At 49.9% G+C, this 24,188-nt stretch overlaps 1 protein-coding gene across 1 annotated transcript in view; it reads left to right on the top strand.

The window, feature by feature from the left end:
• Positions 1–371: 371 nt before the first annotated feature.
• Positions 372–24,188, top strand: part of LRRC1 (leucine rich repeat containing 1) — a 129,639-nt gene continuing 105,822 nt past the window's right edge. Inside the window, exon 1 of the mRNA XM_001927688.7 lies at positions 372–796. Coding sequence (XP_001927723.2) covers positions 638–796 — 159 coding nt within the window. The 5' untranslated portion in view covers positions 372–637. The remainder of the gene's footprint in view (positions 797–24,188) is intronic.

The following is a 24,188-nucleotide window of genomic DNA, read 5'->3' as shown; positions in this document are numbered from 1 at the left end:
GCGCAAGGTACGCTTCGGGGCGGTCCCGCCTGACCCCGGAAGAGAAAGTGTTTTGGGGAAGGGGAGCGAGGAGAGCGAGTTAAGTAAAACTAAAAATTAAAGTTGTTCTGCTCCCCCAGGCCGCCTCGCCCCTGCCGCCTCTTCGCTGCAGGCTCCTCCAGAGTAGCTCCCTGCGAGGCCCCGAGAGTCCCCAGGTCCCCAGCCTTAGTGGGGGGATCGCGAGCCTCTGGTCGTGGCTTTCCCGACCCTCCAGATCCAGGTCGCTTCGAAAACCCGGAGCAGAGGATCCCTCGAGCCGGAGCCGCCCTGGGCGCGCGCCCATTGGCGCGCATGCTCAGTCGCGCGGCGGCGGCGAGTAGGAAGCTCCGCGCGGTGGTGGTGGCGGCGGCGGCGGCGGCAGCAGCAGAGCTGCGGGAAGGTGGGAGGGGCGCACCGGCGGGCGGGGGCGCGGAGCCGCAGGGGGGGCTCTCGCCCAAGGTGCCTGGGAGCGTTTGGAGCTCGGAGTCCGGCGCGAGGCGCGAGTGAGCACGGGGGCCAACGAGCGCGGGGTGGGTGGCCGGCGGAGCGCAGCCGCCGGGCGGGCGGAGCGGGCGGGGAGCCCGGGTCTCCGCGGCTCGGGACCCGGCGGCGGGCGGCGATGTTCCACTGCATCCCCCTGTGGCGGTGCAACCGTCATGTGGAGACTATCGACAAGCGTCACTGCTCGCTGGTCTACGTCCCCGAGGAGATCTACCGCTACGCCCGCAGCCTGGAGGAGCTGCTGCTGGACGCCAACCAGCTCCGCGAGCTGCCGGAGGTGAGTGTCCGGTCTCACCTGCGCGCCGCCCTCGGGGGAGCACTGCTGAGCCCCTCCAGCCTCAGTCCTCTTTTCCCCTCCCCTCTGGTCCCTTCCTCTCCCTTACCTCTCGTCCACTCTTTTACCTCTGGACCCTGCCGACAGGTCCCACAGGAACCACCTCTGCCTGTATTCACCTGCTTCTTCCTCCTGTACTCCTCCCCCCTACCCCCCGAAAAGTTCCTTTTCTTTCTGTACAAAGCGACTTGCTGTTTTCCGAGTAGTCGCTAGAGCTTGTATGGTTGAGGAAACGTTCTGTGCCAAGTAGTTTAGATAAACATCTAGGTACCAACGCCCCGCACCTGTGATCGGACAGGTGAGGAGCCAGGTGGCTCGGGTCGTTCTCGGCTGGAAGGACCAGGCGCGGCATCCCTCTCCCGGGGCGGTCCCCTCTCCCTGCATTCCCCGATCGCTGTCCGGGGCGCGTCTCCCCCTTCGGCCTGGGCAGGGCGGGGAGGAGGTGGGCAGCGCGCGAGCGAGCGGCGCTATCTCGGCATCTTGCGAAGAATGTGCCCCGTCCCTTATCGCAGGTGGGCCGTGCGGGGAAGAGCTGAAACTGACCCGCCTGCCTGGGTTCCGGGACCGGCCGCGAAGTGGGGGTGGGGGCTGCGGCCGCCGAGCTGTGGGCAGGTGCCCAGGTTCTTCCCCGGCCCCGCTGGCGTGGACCTGTTGCGTGGAAGGAGCTGCGGGGAACGCCAGCAGAGCCTCTGTTGGGCGGGCCAGCCTTGCAGCCGCGATTCCCGGAGCAGACAGGTTCACCCTGCTGACTTCTGCCCTTGCAGTGATGCGTTACCTCTTCCGAGTTGTTTACATCAATTAATCACTCTGCTGAGGCCAGACTTGCCAAGCGACACTTGCTGATTGTGCTTTAGTGGAGGGTCCGGGACTGCGAACTTTTAACCTTCAAGCTTGCCCAGGGAACTTGACTTGAGTAAGCCTTTGGGAGGAAGGTATCCCAAATTCAGGGCTGTGCAGGAAGTCGGTGCAGTAATCCGAAGGTGTGCAGGAAGTAGGGAGCTGCTGGCAGTCGGGGGAGGACCTGAAGGCCAGAGCGTCGGAACTCAGCTATCTTGCTGGACCCTTTGTTAACACAAAGCCAAGACGTGGTTATAGAAACACTCACAAGACAAATGTTCTGGCTTGTTAGAAGGACCGGATTTGTCCTCCACGCCGACATACTGTTTTAAACAGCAGAACTATTTTTCTCAACATTTCAAGTGTTGTTATTCTTCTTGGATTAACTTTCCTTGGTTCAGTGTGGAATTGATTGGAGGGTTTGCTCCTTGCAGTCGTGGGGATTATCCTCACTAGGATCTTTGCAAAACCCCCCAGGCTTTATTTAGTTTAGAAGCAGAAAAGCCATCCAGTTCCCTCCGGCATTTATTATTTTGCAGGCATTTTCAAACACATAGTTTTATCTGGCCTTCAGCTCCCTTAAATTTGACTTAGAAGTCATGAGCTCGCTTACTGCCCTACGTTTTAAGGAGTTTTAGGCATTGCTGTTGCCAGGAACACAGAATATGTAATTTAAGACTTTTCAAGGGCTTCAGAATGAAGTTATTAAAGATTGAGTGAAAAGCTGTTCAACTAGAAATGCTTCAGTGCTCTTTGTGGTGTTTTTGTTTGTTTGTTTTCTTTTGTAGAACTGGAAGATTTCCTTTGACTGGATTGGCTTTTCACTCCCTTCTGCAGCGTTTGTGGGTTTTCCCGTAATGTTGGGGAATTCAGCTTGGTATGGGAAATTACGGGTTTTGAATATGTCAGGTATTTCTTCTGACTCTAAATGGAAACGTTCTCAGAAGCGCAAAATGCAGCCTGATAGGCCTCCATAAATATGGTAATAAACCAGCTCTTCAAAGGCTAGCAGTGGTCTACCCTATGGGTCATTGCTCTTTCGTCCCTTAAATTAGGTTTATAGTTTTCAAGTTATGTAAAACCCACTTCTCCCTGACTTCTTGTGTGTCTGGGTGCCTGGGAGTGTGCCCACCAGGCCCCAACAACCGCCTGGAAAACACAGATGCTTCATTCATAGTCTTTGCTTGGTCATGCGTTATTTCTCCCTCTGAGATCTGTGCAACTCATCAGCTCTGCTCCCTGCCCTCCCAGCCCCTGCCTCCTTACCTGCCACATCACTAAGGGACCTCTTTTGCTGACAAACCAGCAAGGTCTTTGTGGTGGCGGCCTGGGTTTACTAGTTGTGGGGAGTGTAGCATTCAAAGAAGGCATGGTTCCGGTGAGCTGTCTGCAGCTTTGTGGGGAGACAGCAACTTTAGTACAGAGGTAGTGGGTGTGGGCTGGAGCGGGCAGCAGCACAATTTTCAGACCTGGTGGTTACTTATTTAGCTTTCCAACCTTGTGTCGAACCTGCAGCACCATCCTCAGCACTGCTTCCACCCCGTGATTGCCTCTTCGTGATGCTCTGCCACAGGGGGGCTTTAGTGATCTCCTTCCACCCGGAGCAGTTGGGTGAGACAGCCTTGCCACCCCTTCCCATCCTTGGTCTCATCCCCTTCCCCCAGCTCCATCCTTTTGGGGTGTGTGTGTGTGTGTGTGTGTGTATGGCCAAACCGAGGTATATGGAAGTTGCTGGGTCAGGAATCAAATCTGAGCTGCCAGAGACAACACCAGCTTCTCAACCCACTGTGCCACAGCCGGAACTCTCTGGGGTGTGTATTAACAGAGACATCTTGAGATGCTCCCTTGGGAGCATAAGCCTGGCATCTCGTGGGTCCTGCTCTGTAAACCACTGTTTATCTGTTGAATGAAGCTTACTGAGTCTGATACAGATCTTCCTCCACTGCATCTTTCTTGTCTCTTAAGCCCATCACTGCCCTGGTGCCTGTCCTTCTCTCATAGAGTCAGAGAATATTCAGGTTGCAAGGTCTTCAGACGTGAAGGTCATCTGTGTGGTGCAATTGTTTTGTCCCCTCTTCACCATCCCTGCCTTCCTCTCTGTATGTCCTCTGTGTTCTCGATGCCATCATTTCCCCTTAATGTCCATCGATTCTCAGATGCGGTCAAATGTGTGTTGGCCGTGGTCCCTCTAGACCACATGGGTCTCATGAGACAGGGCCTGGTACACTAGGCAGCAGACACTTGGAGTGAATGCTGTCAAGCCTTTCTAGTTTAAAAGGTTGAGTTTCGTCTTATGACCTGCTCTTCGTTAGGGTTCAGTTGATTGTTTCATGATTGCCAGATGACGTTATCTCACATACCTGTTACCATCCGCATCCTGCTTTATTTTTTCCCAGCCTTTAGCGTACTTGTCACTACTTAAATCTACACTGTGTCCTTGTCTACTAGTTCTTTGTCTCCGCAACCGGAACTTAAACTCCATGTGGCAGGGGTGTTTTCGATCGTGGCTGATCATAGCACAGTGTCTGAGACATAGTGGGCACTCCAGTGCCTGGTGCCTGGCTGAGTCCTCCCATGCTGTCAAGGGTAGATGGTCCTGTTTCTTAGCCATCACGATGGCCCTTCCCACATCCGACGTCTGTGCACTGGTCTGTGGGAATTAGTAATGACCCTGACCACAATTCCACGGTCCTGTGCTGCCCATCTTGATTCTCTGTTTCTTCCGTGCAGGACCCTTTTGACTACCTTGTCTTTCTGAAATAATCTTTATGTGTTGTAAACAAAATTTCTGTGAACATGACTTTGGCGTCTTCAGCTGTGAACTCTGGAGAGGATATCCATCCTCGCTTGGAATAAGTCGTTTTTGTTTTAAATCCACAATGTTTCAGTTGAGGTCTTGCCTCCTGACCTGGCTTCCCTTCCCAGAAGTTCCACTTCCGAAGGCTGGGCCAGCCGTTCTTCCTGGCTCACGGGTGCAGGGACTTAGCTTATCATCTCCATCCAATCCTGTCCCTGGGTCCCGTTATTCCTTCCTGCAGAATGCCACCTTTTCTCTGCCTCTCACTCCTCCAGGCTGATTTCTCCTGGATTCCACTGGCTGTGTGTGGCTGGCCATTCTCTGCAGAGGCTCTCAGGACTGGGTGGGAAGGAGCAGAGGGCAGGGTGCTGGAATCCATTCAGATGCTGCTCCGTCACCTGCATTCTTTCTTCATGCCTCGGTTTCCTCACGTGTCACAGTAGCACCTGCTTTATAGGGTGGTCCTGGGCATTAAAGAGACAATGCATGCCGAGCACTTACAGTTAGCTCTGAGATGGTCACCATCTCTTGCCACGACACTGTGGCAAGATACGTTTATCAGGACACAATGCTTTTCAAATGGAGTTTGAAGACAGTTTCTTGGGAATTTGTAAGTTATATTTTAAAACTGAAATTAATATTTTTTTGTCTTTTGCCTTTTTAGGGCTGCATTTGTGGTATATGGAGGTTCCCAGGCTAGGGGTCTAATTGGAGCCGCAGCCACACCAGATCTGAGCTGAGTCTGTGACCTACACTACAGCTCATGGCAACGCCGAATCCTTTACCCACTGAGCAAGGCCAGGAATCAGTCCTGCAGCCTCATGGTTCCTAGTCGGATTTGTCTCTGCTGCGCCACGATGGGAACTCCGAAATTAAATTTTTTAATGTTCTAAAGTAATAATTAAAAAAAATCATAGCTTGTGTAACACCTAGGTGACCTTGTGAGTGAATCGTGCCGTAAGGATTTTGTGCTGATGTTAGATCACGCACCCCTGTGCGTCTATAGTGAAGGGGAAAGATGCGGATTTATGGCTGAAATCATGTTTTGGGGTCAGATGAGGGCTGGAAGTTCATGACCAAAGATTTCATGGCAAGTCTGTTAGAGAAGAGTGATCACTGGATGGCTAAAGAGGTCCCTGCCCCGTGGTGGTGGAGCCACACAGTTTTGAGGAGCCTGTTCCAGGCAATGTTGTACCAAATACACTCTGAATGATGTGCACACAGTGTAAAATTGTGTCGTTGTCATCTCTTGTGGTCAGTGAATACTGAGTTCTCCTTTATCATTTTTTTAAATCTGATTTTAAATCTGAGCCTTTATTTTTACCTTATAGTTTTCCAAGAGCTAAAGTGTATAAACCTTTATATTTGGATCGACTTAAATACCATTAATAATGAAAATAATTTAAGGCAAAGCCCAGGAGGCAGGGCACCCAGGAGAGTGCTTGCCTCTTGGAGAGGGGACCCCCACGTTTCTCAGGTTAGGGAAACAGTTCTCCTTTCTCAGAGATCCTGTTGCTATTACATAGTTTAGCACTTAATGGTTTCGTGATTGTGTTATGTGTTGGTCCAGCCCCCTCTTCCTCTCCTTCTCCCTCCCCCTCACCTCCTCCTATACTTCACTGGGGAGGAAACTGAGGCCTGGAGAAGGTGTGATTTGACCCAGGTTAGCAGACATTAGAGTCCCTTTGATTGGAAACATCAGGTATCTGCTACATATTCATAATTCTAAAAGCTACCCCTACCCGAGATTTTTACTGAGCTCCAAACATCGTAGGAAGTGCTCTCTATAAATTATTTCCCTTAAATGGAATAACAACTCACGTTAGCCCTTATAATTCCAGCTTTGTCAGTGCAGACGCCGAGACTTATTTAAGAAGTTGTTTCAGAGGCTTGTGTAAGGAACTCGGCCAAGGTCAGCTGTGAAGCCAGGGCTCGCCTCCAGCTCTCTGTGTCACTGCACCTGGGGGTGGGGCCTGGCCATGTGACAGCTTGGGAGGAGGTGGTGACAGCTCCGAGGCCTCTCCTTCTCTGGGGAGTTGAGAGAAGGCTTCAGAGGGCGTGATGGTCACATTAGAAGAAAGGAAAAAGCCCTGGTGGTGGCCAAAGCCGGTCCTTTCCAGATGGCTTGAGCGAGTGGGCGAGTGGACTTGGGAGGGGTGGGTTTGCCGAGGAGATGAGCTCTGACTTGTGGACAGTGTGTCAGCAGGGGCGGAGTGCAGGTAGACCCCTGCTCTGGGAAGGCGGCCTTGGGCAGAGTAGAGATGCAGTCAGGAGCCGTTGCTGTGGTCTGGGCGGGAAGAAAGCCCACGGCACCTGCAGAAGGGGCGGGGGGAAGCTTAGTCTAGGATGTTAAGACTGAGAGCTTCCTGCCCTCTGGTCCAGCACGCTTGCTTCTGCGCCCCCTCCCGTGTTGTGCTGACCGCCCTGGACCTTCATCGGGGCTCCTGGGACACAAAGCACCAAGCATTTGCCTCCTTTTGAGGGATGCATTTTTTTTTTCGGACCGTGGGGCGTGTCTGTCTTCAACTTGTAAATTGCTCACTAAGCTTTGTGTGTCGACACTGGCTTGGGGGGAAGATGGACAGCCAGATGTGCCAAGGATGGGAAGAGTTTGTTCCTTTTTGGATTTCAGTGAATGTGGTCATAAAATTGCAGCCGCAGTAACGCTGGCAACCCCATGGGTGACATGAATGCGTGCTGTGTGTGTGCTGGACCACAGACCTCAGTTTCACCGTGCTCTGCTGATGCTTTAAAACACGAATGCTTGGAGCATTTTGATTTCCAGGGTAACTTGAAGTCAACGCATCACTGACATCTCTTTTTAAAAAATAGCTCAATTCTTTGAGAAAAAGTGAAATGATTCACTTAACATACCGTTCCTAGAGTTGACCAAGTTGAGTCATGCTGGCAAATGGTAAAATGAGTCTGTTTCCCCAGCCCCCTCCCCTCTTCCCCGGGGCCTCCAGAGGGAAGGGGTACCACAGCCTCTCGAGCATTATCCGCTCTGCCAGAAATGGCAGCTTCTGTACTGTAATGAGTTAGTACTTGGGATTTCCTTAAAAAGGACTCCTTACACAGATTTGAAATTTGGGGGAGGGTGCGGGGGAGTGGTGGTGGTAAGGCAAAGCTGATATTTACATGGCAGGGTCAGAAATAGCAGTGTAAACATTTCTGAGCAGGGATGACAGAAATCCCAGCTGTCTGATGGAAACGTTCTGTGTCTTGACTGTATCACCATCAATAACCTGGCCATGATCTTGTGCTTTAGTTCTGTAAGATGTCACCATTGGGGAAAGCTGGATTGAGGTGCGGGGGCTCTTTCTGTGTGATCTCTTATAATTGTGTGAGAATCTACAGTCACATCAAAATAAATAGTTTCATTTGAGTTAAAAAAAAAAAAAATCCAGAGTTCTCATCGTGGCTCAGTGGAAATGAATCTGACTAGTATCCTTGAGGACGCAGGTTTGATCCCTGGTCTCAATCAGTGGGTTAAGGATCTGGTGTTGCTGTGAACCTGTGGTGAAGGTCGCAGATGCAACTCGTATCCTGCATTGCTGTGGCTGTGGTGTAGGCCGGTAGCTGCAGCTCAGATTCAACCCCTAGCCTGGGAACCTCCATATGCCGTGGGTGCAGCCCTAAAAAAGACCAAAAAAAAAAAATCCCAACTATGTCCTTGAGCAGAGACTTTAGGCTGTGCTGGGTGAAGATCCAGTGAGGCTGCTGGCTTCTCTCTTTGCTTACAGAGGAAAGTTGCCTATTTTAGGACTCTACCCAGATCCCAGGCCTAGAAATGTTTGTCCCCTACTTCATGTGATAGTTATGAGGGGAGATGAGATCATGGGCCAGATCTTAGTAAATGCATAGGAGAAACTTCTGGATGTCCATTTACTTTCTCTTGGGTATTATTTAGTGGACCGGAATGGTAATTTACTATTGCATGTGGTATTTTAGAGATCTGATCATGTGTGTGTGTGTGTGTGTTTGTGCTTGTAGTGTAAGATACTCTGAAGTTCTGGAAGTAAGATGAAATATTAAAAATTTTTTTTTTCTTTATCATTGTTTTGAAGAATTTTCTTATCTGTCTAGGCTGTAACTTCTGGATTCCAGAGAATTTGAGTCAGTTGGGAGAAATTTAGTATTTCTGTTTTCAAGAACCTTAAGGCATGGATTTGTCATGTCGTGGGTGGAAGGTGCTACACCTAATTGAAGCCTGTTCCAGACTGATTCCTGGACAGTGTGGCTTCTCCTCCCTGACAGCTCTAGTCACCTTTCTATCCACAGTCCACACCCACTGGGGGAAGGAGAATCAGAGGGGATGTCAACTGACGTGGGGTGGAAGTGGGGAGCTCGGGTTAGATGAGCAGTTGTGAAGGCCTGAATTGAACTGCTGAACCGCTGAGTGCATGACCTGGGCTCTGACTCTGACCTGACGTAGAAGATGCTGCGACCTGGGCTCTGAGGCTTGTGCTGTTAGTGCAACCTACCGGACTTTGTCCCTGCTGTGGCCTTGTTTTGTCTTGTTATTTTATGTGTTGGATGCATAGAAGAATTCAAAGAGTAAAAAATGTGGAATTTTCATTGATTCCCTCCAAGTGATACCCGACATTAGTAATTTTAGAATATATTCTTACAGAATTTTTTCCTCTTCATATACCACTATATATTTATTATTGTGGAAACAAAAAGAGGACTCCTATATGAATTATTTTCATACAAATGACTTTATAAATTACTTCACCACTTGCTTTTTTTGGTATAGGTATATTTTAGCATTGTATGGGTGCTGTAGTATTCCCTTGTACTGGATATGCCATGATGTATTTATTTCACCATTCTCTTCTTGCTGGACAATTTAATTGTTTCCAGTTTTTTTTTTTTTTTTTTTGCAGCGGGATTTAATGTTCTTGTTCATGTTACATTGTACAACTGGGCAAACGTTTCTTTAAGATAAAGTTCATGATGCATAATTATTGGATGAAAAGGTATACATTTTACAAATTTTAGTAGATGTTGTTAGGTTGTCAAAGATTTTGATTTTTTTTTTTTAAATCAGGGTTGAATGGAGGCCTAGCGATTAGAGAAATCTGCCCAAGTGGGTAAAGAAATGAAAGTACAGCTAAAGAAATGAAAGATGAGAGGTAAACGGAAGTGTCAAAGCAGAATGGAAATGTGGGCTCGCCTCTCCCACTCCTGACTCCAGGTGCTGTGATCTTTCTGGGGGAGAGAAAAATAGGCCTGGGGGTGGGGGGGTTCTGTCATCTCTGCTTCCTCTCTCCTTTTTTTTTTCCTAAGCCATACCTGATGCATATGGAAGTTCGAAGGCCAGAGATGGAAGCTATGCCACCACAGCCTTGACCTGAGCCACAACAGTGACAATGCTGGATCCTTAACCCCTAAGCCACCAGGGAACTCCGTCTGTTCCCTCTCTCCTTGGCTGGGGCTCTTTTCCATAGGCCTGGGAAAACCCTTGGGTAGGCCGTCTGGGGTTAATCAGATGTTTGCTCTGGGTCTTTGGAAGACTGGCATCAAACTCTTGCATTCAAGAAGCCTACACTTTTTAGCGGGGCAGAGATGTTAGCATCACTGAATTTCTATGTGGCTCAGTGCCAGGCGGGCCTGCAAACCAGGAGTTGCTGTGGAGCCTTGGAGGAGGCTGGTTTTCACCGAAGGCAGGTTCAGATGGGCTGGGCATTGGGGCAGGCATTGAAGACAGTGAGCTTTTGTGAAGTGACATGGGGCTGTGCTTTGGGGTGGAGACCCTCACTCTGGGTTGACGTGGTTCTGTTTCTGAAGCCAGAGGGCAGGACTGTGTGCAGGCTGTGGGGGGCGGACAGGAAGCTTGGGCATTATTCGGTGTGATAGCTGCGTGGATCAGCCCCTCCCTCCACCTCTTCTACTCACGTGTGGGTTCCAGGCCGAATCTCTTGCTTGATGGGAAGGTGTATGGAATGGTTAGGAGATTCACCTCTTAGCTGTGACACTTGGGACAGGTAACTCAGCTTCACTGTGCCGTAGCTTACTCATCTCTGAAAAGAAGGTAGAAAAGGAAGGTAATAATGATCCCTACCTCGTGCATTTGTGTGAAGGTTGAGTTAATATAGTGCTGGGAACAGTGTCTGTTGCCTACAGAGCATCATCATTGGCCGTTTTGTGATAGAGGCTCAAACTCCTTCATCTTCTTCAAATCCTGCCTCAGTACTTGGTGGGAGTGATCTTTCTAAAACACAGATGTGATGGCTGACTTCCTCTCGCAGTGGCTTCTCACTTGCCGGACACAGCCTGGCAGCGTTTTTGTCTTTGACTTTATCTCTCATCTCTTTCCAGCTTGAACCTGGTGGTTCAGCTGCAGTTGGCTGCCCTTGGTTGCCAAGCGTTTCATGCCCCGGGAGTCTTTGGTTTTGTACCTGGTCTCCCGTGAGTTACTCTTCCTCTGCTTCTTTGTCTGCTTCCCTGCTCTTCGTCCCGGGGGACACAGCTCAGGGTATCCCGTTCCTCTGAGAAGCCTTCCCTTCCCTCCTCTCTGGTTTCTGGGGCCACCTGTGTCATTGCTCTTACCTCTCTGTAATTATCTCTGTCCTCCATCAGAGCCAGGTCCTTAAAGCTACACACCTTTTCTTCTTTGCATTCCTGCTGCCTCACAGGATAATTAGCACAGAGGAGACACGGAAGGCATATTTGAGCAGCCTTCTTGGGGACATTTTCAGCCCTTTGGGGGAGTCATTTAGAAATGGGTTGGGCCCAGACCTATAAGTAGAGCTTACAGATTACTCCAAGAAGAGCCGGGCTTTCTGCAGCCCGTGGCTGCATGAGTGACCTCATGGTGGAGGCACTGGTGGTGTTAGTTGGTCAGCTCTGGGCTCCTGTCCTTGTTCTGACAGTCAAGGTCCCAGCATTGACCTTGGGCAGTTTACATAATCTCCTGAGCCTCAGTTTCCTTATCGGAGTCACGAAGGGGTGATGTCAGTGATGTTCAAGGCCTCCTTGAGTTCTGACCTCCTTGGATGCTAATTTCATGAGACGGTACATGTCTCGATGCCACAGCACAAACCTTAGGGGAGTGGTCCCCACTTGTGCACGTGCTCCATGGGGTTGCCTAGGGAGGTTTAGGAGAACCACAAGTCTAGGCTTAATCATTATAATCAAGGATTCGATAATAAGGAGAAACTGTTCCAAACGCTTACCCTCCCGTGGTCAGTTGATTCCCAGAACCAATTAAGGGAAAAAAGATCAGCAGATTTTCTTTGGTTAAAACACACACACCCACACACACCACACCACACCAACTACCTTTGAACACAGACTGTGCCCCCCCCCCCCCCCCCTGCCGCTCGCCGTGTCACTTGCATTTTCCCAGCTTTTGGAAGTGAGAAGGTGAAATAGGCAACTTGCTGGGACTTCTTGTCTCCTTTTTAAGTGAACTCGAGCAGTTCAGAGGCGGTCATTTCAAACCTCTGGGTTGGTTTGAGTGCCAGAAAGACTATATTTTGGGAAACTCGGTTTGGCAACTGATAATGGAGAGTATCTGTGGATTAACATCGGACTGAGGTGGCTTTTTCGAGAAATCTATTAGGATCCAAAGTGACAGCCTTCTACGCTTCTGCTGAAGAGCTGGCTTCCTGACCAGACCTTGGTGTCAGGCTTCCCAGGCAGCGTGATTCAGGAATCAGGATGGGGGTAGGTCTCTCCTGGGTCCTGCCAGATGTCCGCCCCTTCCCCTCCACACTGCATGTATTCATTGAGTGCTGCTTTGCTGAGGCCTTGTTCCATCCTGTAAGGTGAATTTCTTGCCTTGTCCTTATGAAGCCTCCAGTCTAGGTCAGGGAGACCACCAGTAAATGGATAAGCAAAAAGAATTTCAGATAGTCGTAAGAGCTATAAAGCAAACCAAGCAGGGAAATGTGGCAGAGCGTGATCGAGCAGCGAGCGGTTTCACCAAGGAGCTGCCTCTGCCCCGAGGCGGTGAGGCGGCTCTGTGACCATGGTCCTTACACAGGCCTGGGGGTGAGTTTGGTGACTTTATGGGCAAAAGGAGCCCGTACGCTGGTGTGACAGGGTGGGGAGGAGGAAATCAAGGTGAAGATGTTGGTGGGGCTAATGTCAGAGGGGCTCAGAGACCCCAGTGAGGAGTTTGGATTTTTTTTTTTTCCATCAGTTGAATGTATGGCAGACCATAAGCCCATAGATACCTGATTTGTGCTTTAGAAAGTTCACTCGACTCGGCATTTAGAGCTTAGTCTCAGAGGAGGAAGGGTTCACAGAAGCAGAGAGACCTGGAGAGCTGAGCCGAGCTGAGCTGATGGGGACCTTGGACTAGAGCTGTGGCAGTGAATAATGAGACGTATTTTGGAACTTGATCCGGCAAGACCTGCTGATGTATTGGATGTAGGTTTTTGGTTTTATCAACTGGGGGGTGGGGGGTGGGGTGCTGGCTGAGCCTTTACCAGGTTTGTGAGGACTAGGAAAGAGAGTTTAGCAGCGCAGGACCTGGTAAGTCCTTGAGTTGGGCAGAGTCAAGTGTTGATGAGACTCAGAACTTAGGAGAGGAGACCTGGGTACCGATAATTATAACGAAGACAGCAGGCCTTTATTGAGCAGCGTGACCCGAACTGTGCTTTGCCCGAACACTTCCCACAATGAACTCATTTAATCCTCACAACAGACATAACTTCATTTTACGTAAAGAGCTTTACTATACTCTTGAGGACCCCAGGACACAGAGAGGGAATTAACTGGCTGAAATCACACAGCTAGTGAGCAGCAGAGCTTGAGGTCAGACTTAGGCAGGCTAGTTCCAGAGCCAGTATCCCTAAGGTCCTTCCTCAAGGTCAGACACGCAGAGGCCGTGTTGTCTGTACCAGAAGCCACCTGATGGGCCAGGAGTTGTGTCCGCTCTGAGGAAGGGAAGAGAGAGACACCTGTGAGCCGCTGGGTTATTTTTGCATTGTTAAGAAAAAGAGCACTGAGCTGAAATATCATTTTAAGAATTAGGTCACCAAATATTAATGTGCTTATTCATGCATAATCTTTCAAAGAAGATTAGTGGCACCCATTCTTTGGGGATGGATTGTTTTTTACCTTCAGGAGAGAAAATGAACCCTGGGTTTATCAGAGGAATGCCTCCATTGTGATTCTGCTCCCAGGTATTCAGCTATTATGCTATTTATCTCTGTTTATTTTATTTTATTTTAATTTATCTCTGTTCTCTAACTGTGAGATCAAGTGATTAGCTTGTGAGACTGTGACCAGTCTTGACTGTAAAGGTCAGAATTGTGGGGAGTTCCTGTCATGGCTCAGTGGTAATGAACCTGACTAGGATCCATGAGGACTCGGGTTTGATCCCTGGCCTCGCTTAGTGAGTTAAGGACCCGGTGTTGTGGTGAGCTGCGGTGTAGGTCTCAGACACGGCTTGGATCCCATGTTGCTGTGGCTGTGGTATAGGCCGGCAGCTGCAGCTCCAGTTCAGCCCCTAACCTGGGAACCTCCATATGCCGTGGGTGTGGCCCTAAAAAAAAAAAAAAAGTCAGAATTGTAAAGAAGTTCTAATAAACTTTTTGGAAGTATTCCTATTCCAGAACTGCTTCACGTGGATGCTAATAAGATTAGATTAATCGAAACTATGCATTTTGTAATAGACTTAGCTTCCCTAGGAGCATATCAGTTATTCATCTACCTTGATTTTTGATGACGTCATTCTGAAGTGGCGGGGGTGGAGGGGGAGCCATCCCATGATCTCTTGTAACTGTAGTGATCCCCTAAAGTCCCACAGAGGCCAGGAGAAAGCAAGTCCCACCCCTGCCCTTCCACCTCAGCCATGCCCACCCCGCCTTAGAACTTTTGTTCCAAAAGAAAAGCTGTGTCAAGATGTCTTTGTAAGGTAAGTAGAGCAGAGGGTAATCGCTTGTGAGGTGTCATGTGTGTAATCTTTAAAACAGCTGTATTTCCTAAAATGTTTGACTTCGAAGTTCAGGTTCAGGTCCAAAGTGAAGCTGGCGCAAGAGAAGGGTCCGGTAACTTCTGTGGTTTCCTCTCAGAGAGGGTCTCAGCCCTGTAGACACAGCGCATTTGAAATACTCTTGACCACAAGAAATAGCATCTCAACCTAAAAGGCCTGCAAAAGACAGAGGCGCTTAGGGAGCTCCTGTGTCAGAAGGCCTGAAGGAAGGTGCTTTAGGTTCGATTTAGCAGGCGGGTCAGTGCTGGGCACTGGGGGGACTGAGTGACACACCTCCTTGTAAGGGGACAGCCTGGGGAGGGGCATACGCAGAGTCACAGGTCAGCCCTGGGCTCTTTTGATGGCCTCTAGCGGGAGGCAGGGAGGCAAACAAGGTGAGGGGTAGGACTAAGGGGGTGGGGATGGCTGTGGCTGCCGTGTGCCTGCGAGGAGGAAGGACAGAGAGACAGGACAGGCTGGCCCTTGCACACACCCTGCTTTTGTGGTATCTCTCTAGTTTAACCCTCTGTCTTCTGCCAGAAAAACAGGGACCATCTGTTTGGGAAATATCTCCATCAGGAATGATTTCTGGGAGTTCCTGTTGTGGCTCAGCAGGTTAAGAACCTGATTAGTATCCGTGAGGACTTGGGTTGGATCTCTGGCCTCGATTAGTGGGTTAAGGATCCGGCATTGCCATAAGCTGTGGCGTAGGTCGCAGATGCAGCTTGCATCCAGTGTGGCTGTAGCTGTGGCCATACACTGGCAGCTACACCTCTGATTCAACCCCTCACCTGCTGCAGATGTGGCTGTAAAAAGAAAAAAAGAAAAAAAAAAAAGAACGATTTCTGTTGCAAGGTGTTCTTAAAGATAGGAAAGCTGTACATGTAGATGTTTTCCCTAGGTTTCATTTTCACTGTATGTGGGAGAAAATTTGTGAGCGAAGAAAAACGTACGTAGGATATTGTTAAGCTTAAATTACCAAATAAACTTGTTTTCTGAACTGGGTGGGACATTCTAACATGCTAAGTACTTTCTAGTACTTTCTGATCTTAGTCTTTAACCGTTAAATTTCCGGGACTGGGTGGTCTCCCATCTTCCAGACCTCCGTGCTTCTGTCATTGCCCTGCGCTCTGCTTAAAAGCCTCTTCTCCAGGGCAAGTGCCACCTCCTCCGAGAAGCCCTCCCAGCTCTGCAGCCACACCCATGTCCCTGTGCCCGCTGCAGCCCCTCACGGCCCACCTCTCTGGTGCTGTTCATCAGGGTTAGACTTAGCTGTGCATCTGTTTGTTTCCCTCGGTTTGTCCTCAGGGCCTTATTTTATGCATTTCTGTCCCAGGTACTGGGGAACTCAGTACCTTCTTCCCATCAAATGTTAAAAAAAAAAAAGTCTGTTGCATTGAAAAGAAACATTTTCAGCTATATGGAGTAGCTGAAATACATGAATCCTCAGACATTTCCCTTTGGTGCCCTGGTGTGATGAATTTCTCTGAGGGGCCGAGCAGGCCACAGTCCAGCCTCAGTCAAGTTCATCCTAAGCCTGGCATCTCTGGAGGGACCTGCCGCCACCCAGCGGGGTGCGTGGTGGGGGTTTGCTGTCCACCTGGGCGGAGGCTGGAGCTGAGTCAGTGCATCCCTCTGGCACAGAGAGATCAGAGCATCGGTCCTGCCCAGGCCTGCCTCTTCGGAGAGGTGTGAAGGAGGAGTCAGATGGCCAGACGGCCAGGAGTGTCTGCCCACATGCTGGACACTACCCTTGCCTTGGAAGAGCAGAGGGAAACCTCAGTGACAGTTTTGAAATCACCCATGGTAACTCTTTACTGCCTGTGCTATTTCAGATATACAGCGAGGCACTTTGCCTGCTTCTCAGGACAGCCTCATGTGGGAGGGTTGGCTTTTTTTTTCTTTTTTGACTGTTGGGCCAGGGATCAGATTGGAGCCACAGTTCTGACCCACGCTGTAGCTGTGGTAACGCCGGATCCTTTAACCCACTGTGCTAGCCGAGCATCTAACCTGCGTTCTGGAACTGCAGAGATGCCACCAATCCCATTGTGCCACAGCTGGAACTTCTGTGGAAGGGTTTTTAAAAGTCCTGTTTCAACATTTTTTTTTTTTTTTTTTTTTTTTGCTTTTGGCCACACCCATGGCATACAGACGTTCCTGGGCTAGGGATTAAACCATGCCACAGCAGTGACCCAAGCCATAGCAGTGACAATGCGAAATCCTTAACCCACTGAGCCACCAGAGAACTCCTAAAAGTCCTGTTTTACAGATGAGGATACTGAGGCTGAGCTCTTGCCTGAGGACCCTCACAAGGGAAACGACCTGGCTGGGACATCCAGGTCTATGACTTTTTCATGCGATGTGCTGATTTCACAGAGCCGGGCCTTGGGGATCAACATGTAGCTTAAATGCGCTGAAAGCCCACTGCCACATTAAGCGCCAGGCGTGTGGAAGTGAGTGAGGGCCTCTGACAGCAGATCATGATGCAGCCTCAGAGCTGGTAGCATCCCGGAGGTGGCGGGCAGGGGGCACAACACAGCCACGTGTTTCAGGAGAGGGGTCAGGGACAGGCCGGAACCCTGATGTGGGTGGCCGTGAAGCCAGGTTCAGGAGGTGGCTCTTTACTGTGTTGACCTGTTGTCAGTGGAGTTTCGTAAGCCCGGGAGGGTCGTGTTAGGCTTGCGTGTGGAGAGCTCAGCCTGGTGGCAGCTTGTGCCTGGATCTCAGGGGAGTAGGACTGGGGACAGGGGGATGTTTCAGAAGTAGACAGAGGCAGGGTTTGGTGATTGAGTGACTTGGAGAGTCTGGGGCTGCAGAGGACAAGGATAACCACTGAGTTTTCAGTTTGAGTGATGGGGTACCACCTTCAGCTTGTGAGGAGGGAGGGGAAGGATGCGTGTGATTAAGAAAAGCCTGGTGGCTTCCGTTTCCTCAGTGAAGGGCGGGAAGAGCTTCTGGAAGGTGAGGGAGGGGTGGTGGGACAGGTGGAGTGAGGGCGGGTGGGAGAGGGGGAGCTCAGGGCATTCACGGGGTGGGTGTGAGTTCCTGGGGGTGCCACCTTCATGGGTTGTGTTTTCTCCAGAGTGCCCAGCTCTCCAGGCTCAGGCTAGGGAAAGGTGGGCCGTGGGTGCCCGGTCCAGCTACAGAGGGGTCTGGCAACATTAGGAGGGGGTGAGGCCCCGAGGTGTCTGACACACAAGCATGGGGGATGCTGCCAAGAGAAGAGGGGGGCAAGGGGAGAGAGTCCGGGAGCAGTGGTGCGAGGAGGCCCTGGGAGAGGTCGTGGCGGGTCTGGAATCTCGGAGCGGAGGTGAGAGAAAGGAAGCAGCTCCGAGCGGGGTCAGTGTTCCTGGGTGTGACCCAGGAGAGGATGGTGACGCATGGGGTGTGGAGGTCATTGGCCTCAAGGAAGCCAGAGCTGCGAGGCTGTGCCGGGGTGGGCCACGCAGGACCAGGAGGTCCCGCTGGAGATGAGCCTGTGGGCAGGAAGAGTGCCCCATCTGGAAATGACAGCCACCACCCTCCCACCCGACCCCTGTCCCTAGGTGGGGACAGCAGCCTCCTGCTACTGCCCCACTCAGTGCTTTTTTTTTTTTTCTTTTCCTGGAAAACAAGACTTTTTTGTTTGTCTTTTTAGGGCCGCACCCGTGGCATATTGAAGTTGCCAGGCTAGGGGGCCGATCGGAACTGTAGCTGCTGCCGGCCTTCGTCACAGCCACAGCAACTTGGGATCTGAGCTGTGTCTGTGATCTTCACCATAGCTCACAGCAATGCCGGATCCTTAACCCACTGAGCGAGGCCAGGGATTGAACTTGTGTCCTCATGGATACTAGTCGGGTTTGTTTCCAACGGGCCACAATGGGAACTCCCAAGTCACCTGATTTTTAAGTGTCGACCTCTTATTCAGCAGTTTAGAGGACACAGTGTGTCCCGGAGTGTGGGTTGGATTTGGCTGTGTGGGCTCCTGGTGGTCCCTTCTGCTCTCCAGACCCTTGATATTCACAGGACTGCGGCACCAGGAGTGATTGTGACCTGGTCCCCTTGCTGGCCATCTCCTTCAGTTTGGAGGATGGAGGTTTTATAGATAAAGACTTAACTAGCTAATTAGTTTTTCAGTGGGAGCTAATCGGGGTGATAGTAATCTGAAGCCTTTGGCTCCAGTGCACTGCAGATCTTGATAAAAATGTGCTCGCTCCTTCGAAAACCTGGCAGCCCCACTCCTGTCTGCTCTGGCCTGTCTCTCTTTGGCGGTCCTGTTTCTTTTTTCTTTTCCTAGTTTGTTTCTTGACTTGTACTTGCTCTTTTACTTCTTTCCAGCATTTTTTTGCTTCTTTCCAGCATTTTCTTTCCGTACCCTTTTCCCTCATCTCTTCTTTGTGTGTTTAATTTCTCTCTTCCCAATTCATTCTCTCACAAAGGTCAAGTTCATTGGATGAGGCAATGTGTAGATCAATTTTTTTGGCATGGATCCAGCACACTTTTATGTTTTCTCGTTAAATTTTTTTTTTTTTTTTTTTTTTTTTTTTTGCTTTTTAGGATCTCACCTGTGGCCTATGGAAGTATCCAGCCTAGGGGTTGAATTGGAGCTGTAGCTTCTGGCCTACACCACCGTCACAGCAACAGCAATGCAGATCCGAGCCACCTCTACGACCTACACCACAGCTCATGGCAACGCCAGATCCTTAACCCCCTGAGTGAGGCCAAGGATCAACTCCAAATCCTCATGGATGCTAGTCAGATTCATTTCTGCTGAGCCACAACAGGAACTCCCTAAATAAATTTTTTTTTATTATAGCTGGTTTACAATGTTTTGTCAATTTCTCCTGTACAGCAAAGTGACCCAGTCATATCTCTGTCTATATTTATCTCTATGCACACACATTCTTTCCCTCATATTGTCTTCTGTCTTGTTCTATCACATGTGACTTTTTTATTTTCTTAGTCTTTAAACTTTGTGAATCAACTGTGTGCGTCATGATCCGAGGCGGTGGAACTTCGGCCCTTGTTCAACCAAAGACGTGGTTTGCCCTTCAAATTAAGCACCCAGTAGGTTTTCGTCAAATTTCCAAACACCGTTGAGCCTCAGGCCACCCACACGTAGCTTTGACCATCCCTGGTGTCAAATCTTGTCTATTCAAAGGGACATTTGATGTCTGGACAGCCTAGGAACTAAGTCTAGAGAATGAGGTTATGGATCCGTCTGGGAAATACCGTAGTTCCCCTGAAGCACTGACTCCGTTCCCTGTGCTGCTGTTGGGGGGGTGTGCGGGTGGCAGGGAAGGGGACCTTCCTACTGGAAGGTGCACAGATGTTGGAGCAACGGTGCCTGCCTGGAGTCTGTGCTTCTTTCCTGCTCTGTTTTCAGCCTGACTTTAAAGACTGAGCTCAGACACACTGTCTTTGTTCAATGACTAAACCTAAATTTTCCCATTGCCAGAGACATTGTAGCTTTGGAAATAAAGGTACAATTTCTTCTGGCTTTGAAATCCTGCAGAGGACGCTGAGACCTGCCTTACTGTTTTAGGGGCCCTTTGGGCTCTGGAAGCTCTAGGCTTGGAGCCACCGGGGAATGGGTTCCCTGGGCGACGACTCTAAAGGATGATGGACACATGGCCAAAGGCCAGCAGGACCGACGACCGGCAGGCTCATGGCTACACCTCTTATGTATGTTGAAGAACTACTGGCAGGCACCACAGTGGTTTAGATGTGATTCTTTATCAGAAGCACCGTGGAGTTCTTTGAAAATCTGTGGATTCTGGAGCTGCATTTCCAGTGATTCTGATTCATGCATGATTGGGGCCAGGGGCAGTGGGTGCCCTGGGTGAGTGGTCGGGGGTCCCTTGGCCACACCGTGAGAACCACTGGTAGGGTAGGCTTTGGGGTTGAACAGACTGGGATCCCGTCCTTCCCACTTTGTACAGGTTACGTGATCTCACGAAGTTATTTCAGTGTCTCTGACTGGTGGTTCTTTAAGTGGGGTTGGTGACACCATCCAGGGAGGGCGTTGTGAGGGGTGCAGCCCGTACACACCAGGCACCTGGCTCTGCCTGGCACATGTTAGGCTGTTAATCACCTAGGGTTGGAAGTAAAGGGTCCCCCTCCAGACCCTGCATTTCTGCCATCCTTGTCAGAGGGAGGATATTGCTAATCGCTGAGAATGAGGATCACGCTGGGTGTCTTCTCTGTCCTGGAGTCCATTCCTCTGTGGGGCTTCTGGGTGATGGGGCCCCTTTATTCCCTTTGACTCTGGTGTTTGCCACTCAGCCTCCAGGTCTGCCGTGGGCCCACTGAATGGCTTGAGATGTGCCCTTCTCTTGTTCTCCTGCAAGGCGCCTACCTCCCACATGCTTGCACATGTACACACTTGTGTACACACACCTGCACACATGCACACACATGCCTGTAAATGTGTATATGCCTGTGCACAGCTACACATGTGCACACATATACCCGGGTGCACACACATGGGCACAGTACACACATGGACACACATACACCCATACACACGTGCACACACCTACACCTGTGCACACACGTGGACACACAGTGCACACATCTATACACACGTGGACACACACAGGTACCCACATGCACACACGCACAGCTGATCTGGTCCCGAGGAGCTGTATCTGACACTTGGCTCAGGCCCAGTCCTCTCCTCTCAGGTCACTGAAACGTGGTGACAGTCCTCTAAAGGCCTGGCCTGCCAAGGCCTGGGGACTCTCCAGCCTGGAAGAGCTGGCCTCTGCCTGCTGGGCCTGCAAGGAAATCAAGGCGCCTGTTTTCAGGGGCAAACTTGGGTTATGCTCCCTGTCCCCGTGTCCACAGGCATGTGAAGGCAGGGTTCACAGCCCGGCCAACTGTCTCTGCGAAACTCCGTCCTCTCCAAGATCTTGATCTTCCCGGAAGACCGGCAGGCCAGCTTTGGCAAAGCGTTTTCCTTTCATTTGTTTTTAATGCTCGCCCTGAAAAATAAAGCCTTGGTTTTGGCCCAGGGCGCTGTCAAAACAAAACCCTTCCTGTCTCCAGGACATAAGCAGGTTCCACAAGTACCCAAGCGCGATGCCTCTTTGAGTTCCCATCCACCGCCCCCCCCAGTGACTTTCCACGTGGAAGGACTGTGCATCCTTTGCTTGCTAATCATTTAAAATTCTAATTGAAAGTTGCTTTCATCATGTGAGCCCTTTTTGGCAAATGCACGAAGGTGTGTCTAATGTAATTCCAGTTTTTGAAGCAGTTTTTAAGTAAAAGAGGCTTTAATCTTCAATGCCTTTGACACTGGGCTCTTGATGAGATATTTTGAGCATATAAATTATGGTAAGTGTGGTACCAAAGGGTACATTTTTTTTCTTCTTGTTTGGTGTGTTTACTTGTTCTTGGCCTGGTAATTGTGTTCAGGATAATTTAGGCTTGGGCTACAAAATAGCTGTTGGGTCTGTGTTCTCTTCTTGTTACATAGTGATAAATCTGCGTTCATTACCTGACAGATGTACAGGTGTATTTTAGGAATCAAACCCCTTGATCGCCCTCCTTTTGAATCTTAAGTGAAAGAAATGCGTGGGGATAGAGACATCACTGAGATGGGAATTCTAAGTGCCTGGTGACTATGAAAATCAGTAAAAGGCCTTTTCGTGTTCATTTCGAGTTACCAAAATCAAAATAGAACTAAATTTGTAGCCCCTGCTTTTGAACATAGCTTTATTTCCGTCAAATATTTAAATAGTATGTTAAAGCTCCTTATGCAGGATGTTAATTTTCCAGGATTCTTTGTAAACTGACTATTTCTTTGAAAGTCAGCTCAGGGGGTCCGAAGGGAACGGTAACAACCTTTCTTTCCTGTTCTTTCTGATTCATAGTCTTGTGAATGCTTTGCTGGGTGCAGAACGATCTCAAACAGTGAGAGAGCCCCCTCAAAACTCAGCTCTCTTCCCCTTTATAAACATTTCATCACTTCCCTTCAGAGGAGAAAGCCACTCTTTTATTACTTTGGGTTTTTCCAGAGATAGTCTATACATATACAAACGCCAGTGCCAATTATCTTTGAAGCAACCTGCCTTTGGGGTGTGGGGGCAGTGGTGGACCTGTGAGCGACAGGGCCCTTCTGAAAGCTGCTCCAGCACTCTGTGAAAACTGAAAGTCTAGCAATTCTGCCTTAAAAATAGAAACCTGGAGTTCCCGTCGTGGCGCAGTAGTTAACGAATCCGACTAGGAACCATGAGGTTGCGAGTTCGATCCCTGGCCTCGCTCAATGGGTCAAGGATCTGGCGTTGCCGTGAGCTGTGGTGTAGGTCGAAGATGTGGCTCGGATCCTGAGTTGCAGTGGCTGTGGTATAGGCCAGCGGCTACAGCTCTGATTGGACCCCTAGCCGGGGAACTTCCATATGCTGTGGGTGTGGCCCTAGAAAAGACAAAAATAACAAATAAAAAATAAAATAAAATAAAACTTTCTTAAAAAAAAATAAAAATAGAAACCCCAGTGTGTCAAGATATAGATTGAAGAATTTTTATTAATGCATTTTGGTGGTGGCAAAACAAGGTGGGGGGGGAGGTAAGGAAAAGGAAGAGAAAAAAAAAAGGGGAAGGAAATAAAGTGAATGAAGGCCTGTCAAGGAAGTGGTTGAATGAATTGTGATGCACACACACACATACCACGGTTGTGGTGCCGCCCTTACAAAGGTGAGCTAGTGCTTTATTGCTTAGAGGTCACGGAGGAGCTTTCCTAATGTGTTTTTATCTAAGGAAAGAAAGACGCAGAGAAGATTGTGTAGAATCTCCTTTTTACAAAATAATGAGAAACGCTGCGTGTGGCTGTGTGTGTGTGTGATGTTACGGGTGTGGAGAAAGATGGAGGATGGGGGAGTTAAGTCAAAATTACTTTTAAGTTTCTTTTTCTTTGTTTAAAAAAAATAAGCACCGGAGTTCTGGTTGTGACTCAGCAGTAACGAACCCAACGAGTGTCCATGAGGTTGCGGGTTCGATCCCTGGCCTCGCTCAGTGGGTTAAGGATCTGGCATTGCCGGGAGCTGTGGTGTAGGTCGCAGACGCAGCTCAGATTCTGAGGTGCTATGGCTGTGGTGTAGGCCCGCATCTGCAGCTCTGATTCAACCCCTAGCCTGGGAACCTCCATATGCCACACGTGCGGCCCTAAAAAGACTAAATAAATAAATAAAAATTTTAAAAGTAAAAAATATGCCCTGAATCTTTCCTGGAATAGGGCTCATGGTCAGTGATTTGCCAAATGTCTTTCCTTTCCCTTCGACGAAATGGCATTGGAGCCTCAGATCCTCTCTCCATCTCTTTTCATGAGTTTTATCTTCTGGGATCTGAGTCGCCCTGGGCAGAGTACCAGGAGCACATCTTGGGTTTGAAATCGGCAGGGAGGCGCTGCCCTGCTGGGAGCTGCAGGACCAGACGGTGGGTGTGGTGGGGGCTGCCCTGGGGGTGGGGGCAGCTAGTGGATGGACCCCTGCGGGGCTATGCCCAGAGCCTACATGAAAGCAGGGAAGCCTGCATGGGGGCCAGGGAAGAGCCAGAGGCAATTAAGGGCCTGAGGCGGGGTCACTGGAAGGTCTTGCCAGGAAGGTGAGTTAAGTGGCAGAGTGATGCCATAATGTAGGTGACAACTGGAAAGGCATCGTGGAGAAACGGCGTGCAGGGGTCTTCAGTGGGTGTGCGTCACACCACATCCCAGGGCTGCCCTTCGTCTCTATCGTGTTATCCTTTCTTGGGTTCATGCTTGGGAAGCGTGGGAGGTGCATGTCATTCAGGGG

This window comes from Sus scrofa, chromosome 7, assembly GCF_054392235.1.
Source record: "Sus scrofa isolate SSC_HxYL_T2T_F1_AM1 chromosome 7, Sscrofa_HxYL_maternal_Yorkshire_Landrace_v2.0, whole genome shotgun sequence".
Lineage (NCBI taxonomy): Eukaryota > Metazoa > Chordata > Mammalia > Artiodactyla > Suidae > Sus > Sus scrofa.
Note: the sequence above shows the minus strand (reverse complement) of the source record. Positions and strands in the feature narration are given on the sequence as shown.